This window comes from Trichosurus vulpecula, chromosome 1 (assembly GCF_011100635.1).
Source record: "Trichosurus vulpecula isolate mTriVul1 chromosome 1, mTriVul1.pri, whole genome shotgun sequence".
Lineage (NCBI taxonomy): Eukaryota > Metazoa > Chordata > Mammalia > Diprotodontia > Phalangeridae > Trichosurus > Trichosurus vulpecula.
In genome coordinates, this window is record NC_050573.1 from 83,947,103 (window position 1) to 83,951,360 (window position 4,258).

Sequence of the window (4,258 nt, forward strand, 5' to 3'; positions counted from 1 at the left end):
GAGGGCTATGCAAGATCACTAGCCTCACTTTCTCCTCCAGAGCCATCTGGATTCAGTGACCAGATATTCTTGAGAATGACTGGAGATGACCTAGGATGCAATGGGAGACCCTGGCCCTTTTAGGCTAAGGCCTTTTCATGCACTCACTTAGAGTGAGGTAATTAAGGGTACAATGAAGAGAGTGACTAGGGAAGTGGAAGAGGTACCTCAGGTGAACAGGGTAATCTTTCAGTTGGTCAGAGATTAGAGAACAGACCATTTTTCCTGTCTTCTGACTCTGTTCTCTAGCTACCTTAAAATGAGTGCAGATTTTGACACATAGGTTCAGAGGCAATGGAAAATACCCACTTCCTTTCTCTCCCACCCCCAAACCTCCAGTTTCTTTTTTTCTGCCTGAGATAATTCCTTTAACAAAGTCTTTCATTTCACAAATAGAGATAAGAGGCTTAACAAATGTGTGTCTCCAGCCCCAACATTCCTTCCCAACTTCAAATTAACATCTCCAGTTGACATAAGGACATCTCTTTCTGGATTTCCCACTGATACCTGAAACTCAACATTTCCAAAACTAAGTTTCTCTTTCCCCCTAAACTTCCTGATTTTCCCCCCAACTGTTTCTGCCTATGGTTCCACCATTTACCCTATTGTGATCATGTTTGCAACATTATCTTTGATTCTTCCATCTTACCCAGTTACCAGATCCTGTCAATTACATTTCTACAAAATCTCCTTAATCTTATCCCTTTTTTCTCCCGCTGTTATCATCCTAATATAGATCCACTTTACTGTATGCCTGATCTATTGTATTAGCCTACTGATAGTAGTTCCTATTAACACTCTATCCCTCTTCCAAACTATTCTAGCAACCTGTCCTGCTTGAATAATCTCATGTATTGATCTGTTTATACCACTTCTTTTCTCAGAAACCTCCATTGAGTCCCTGTCACCGACAAAGTACATTTCAAAATCCTCTTCCTGGCATTCAAGGCCCCCAACAATTCTGACACCATCCCTTTTTTGGCCATAGCTCATATTACCACCCTCCATGCACTTTGCAGGAGCCAAACTGAATATTGATACATGCACTGTGTTCTCCTCCCTCAGTGCCTTTGTTCATATCGCTCTCTTTGCTTGACATGTTCTCCCTCTTCTTTTTTGCTTGTTGAATTTCTGCCCATTCTTTTAAAAAGCACAATTAAAATCCTATCTCCTTCATTAGTACCTCCCAGTAATGATCTTTTGCCTCACACCTCAAAGAACATTTTTCATCTTATCATATACTTATTATGTAATGTTATGTATTATAGTTATATGCATTTGTCTTTATCTCCCAACTGGCATAAATATTGCATCTCCCTAGCTCCTAGAACAATACTCTATGTACAGTAAGCACTTAAGTGATTGTTGAATGAACGTATGAGCATGCAGATATCCTGGGAGTGTTAAATTTTGACACTGAATTAATTGTAGTCAGTGTCAGTGACTGAGAGCATATCCTGCAGGATGACACTAGGTATTTAAAGTTTAGGGGACTGAGGGAAGGACCAACTGCCCTTTTGTTCAGTAGGGTAGTTGCAATGGACTTGTGAAACAATGAATACTCGGATCCAGTCATGGGAGAGCCCTTATTTTGTCTGGATAAATTAAATTCTGTTCTAGCTATTTCCTTTCTTTTATCACAAGAAAGACTTGTTATCTATATTTTGTGTGTTTCAGGTTCCAAGGAAGGGCCTAATAATAGACAGGTGACAGCAAAGCAGAAAGTTTCTGAAGGATCAGTGTGGGCAATATTTAGACCACCGAAGGATGGTCCCCAAATACTTAAGTTTGGAGGAATCTGTAAACATAAGCAGAAATTAGGAATGCAGAAAGAAAACTTTGAGAAACAAACTCTGAGGAAGTCTCATCCCCAGGAGAGATGTTTTGGGCAGGTGATTCTCACTCACAAAATCCAAACTGGAGAACAAGCCCAGAAGTGTAATAAATGGGAAAGAAATTCATTCTGATCTCAGATCTTGTTATATGTCAGAAAGATCTCATAGGAAGGAAACTCCACAAATGTGACATATGTGGCAAGAGCTGAAAATATAATTCATTCCTAGTTAGACACCACATAATTCATGATGGAAGAAAACATTATGGTCGTGATCAATGTGGGAAAAGCATTGGTCAGACTTCACAACTTAATCAGCACCTAAAAATGCATATTCGAGAAGACCTGTATGAATGTAATGAATGTGGAAGAGCCTTCAGCCAGAGTTCAAACTTAATTCAGCATCACAGAATTCATACTGGAGAGAAACCTTACGAATGTAACAAATGTGGGAAATCCTTCAGCCAAAATTCAAATCTTATTCGACATCAAAGAAGCTATACTGGACAAAAGCCATTAGCGTGTAATGAATGTGGGAAAGCCCTTAGCCAGAGTTCAGACCTTATTCAGCAACAGAAAATTCACACTGGAGAAAGACCATATGCATGTAATGAATGTGGGAAAGCCTTTAGTTCAATTTCAACCATTACTAAGCACATGAGAATTCACACAGGAGAAAAATCTTATCAATGCAATGAATGTGGAAAAGCTTTCAGTCAGAGCTCACAGCTTTCCCAGCATAGGAGAGTTCATACTGGAGAGGGTCCCTGTGAATGTGATGAATGTGGGAAAGCCTTCAACCACAAATCACACTTCGATGAACATCAAAGAATTCATATTGAAGAGAAACCCTATGAATGTAAAGCGTGTGGGAAGTCTTTTAATCATAAATCATTCATTATTGAGCACCAGATGATTCATACCAGAGAGAAACTTTATGAAGATAATGGATGTGGGAAAGCCTTTAGCCATAGCTCAAACCTTATTTGACATGAGAGAGTTCATACTGGACAGAAACCATATGGATGTAATGAATGTGGGAAAGCCTCTAGCCAGAGCTCTGACCTTATTCAGCATCAGAGAACTCATACTGGAGAAAGACCATATGTATGTAATAAATGTGGGAAAACTTTTCTTTGGATTGCAACCATTACTAAACATAGGAGCATTCATTCCATAGAGGATTCTTATAAATATAAAAGATCTTGGAAAACCTTTAGTTATAGGTCACAGGTTTAAGAACATCAGAGAATTCACACTAGAATAAAACATATAATGTAATAAAAAGTGACAAAGTTTCAAATAGAACTTAGATTTTAATCAGCCAGCACCACAGAATTCACACTAGACCAAGTTCCTTTAGAGTTCAAGTAGCATTAGAGAGTTTATAATGGATCTTGGGCATGTAATGATTGTGTAGAAAGCTTCAGCCAAACAAGTAGCTTTACTAAAACAAGCTCAGGTCCCAACTCCTCCTGGAAGTTTTCCCTTTTTATTCCAGCCTTCACTGTTTGCTCTTCTTTCTCAGAACTTACGTAGTTAATATTGTCTGCTTTGATCATTTGGGCGTCTAAGCATAGAATGATCAACTTATGGATGGGTTGTGTTACAAAAGTCCATTTGTACATCTATTATTTAGAATGCATTTTCTCAAAGAAACAGTGTTAAAATTATTTGTTTCCCAGGCCGTTCTTTGAAAGTCTTCTTTTAACTTACAGCATAGCTGAACTATAGTTCTTCTACTAGTAGCCTGTGTTCTGAGTCCTGGAGCAGGGGCTGTGTATTAGAAGAGAAAGAAAAAAGACTGTCCTTCCCTTTTACGAAAGTACAAGGACAGGCCTTAGCAAAGTTTGGCAACAAGTAATCTACCTTTGACCACTTCCCACTTCTCTTACTGTGCCCTGTAAAAGCATGACTTCTTCCCAGTTTTTCCTCTTTTCCTTCTCTTTTCTTTGTTCTTTTCTTATCTGTTCATTCCCAAAAGGAATAATTAAGTTGCCAGTGGACACCTTCAGAGGTAGAAAAATTTCCTGAAATGGATAGTGGTCTCTAAACAGTCAACCATCTTGAAGAGTAGATAAATGTACTCTTGCCCTACTACCTCCTATCTCCCATAGGTCTAAGACTAGCAACCACAAGGAAAGCTAAAGAAGTAGGAGAACTTCCTTCATCAAGCCCCTCAGAAAGGGTCAAGAGGGCTTAGTGGGAAAACATTACTGCACTTTTCTAATGCAAAATATCTGGTTTTGGTTTTATTTTGGTCTTTGCTTTAATTACACAGTAAAACTTACATAACACTGAACTAAATGAATTAAGGGAAGAAAGGTTAAAGAATATCCTGGCCAAAAAGAGAAGAATACGTTAGTTGGCATTTGTGATGTGTCA

The 4,258-nt window shown here is 38.6% G+C and overlaps 1 protein-coding gene across 1 annotated transcript; it reads left to right on the plus strand.

The window, feature by feature from the left end:
- Positions 1 to 1,870: 1,870 nt before the first annotated feature.
- Positions 1,871 to 2,863, plus strand: LOC118833766 (zinc finger protein 883-like). The gene has a single exon (XM_036741167.1). The coding sequence runs from the start codon at positions 2,201 to 2,203 to the stop codon at positions 2,861 to 2,863; it is 663 nt and encodes a 220-aa protein (XP_036597062.1). The 5' UTR covers positions 1,871 to 2,200.
- Positions 2,864 to 4,258: the final 1,395 nt, after the last annotated feature.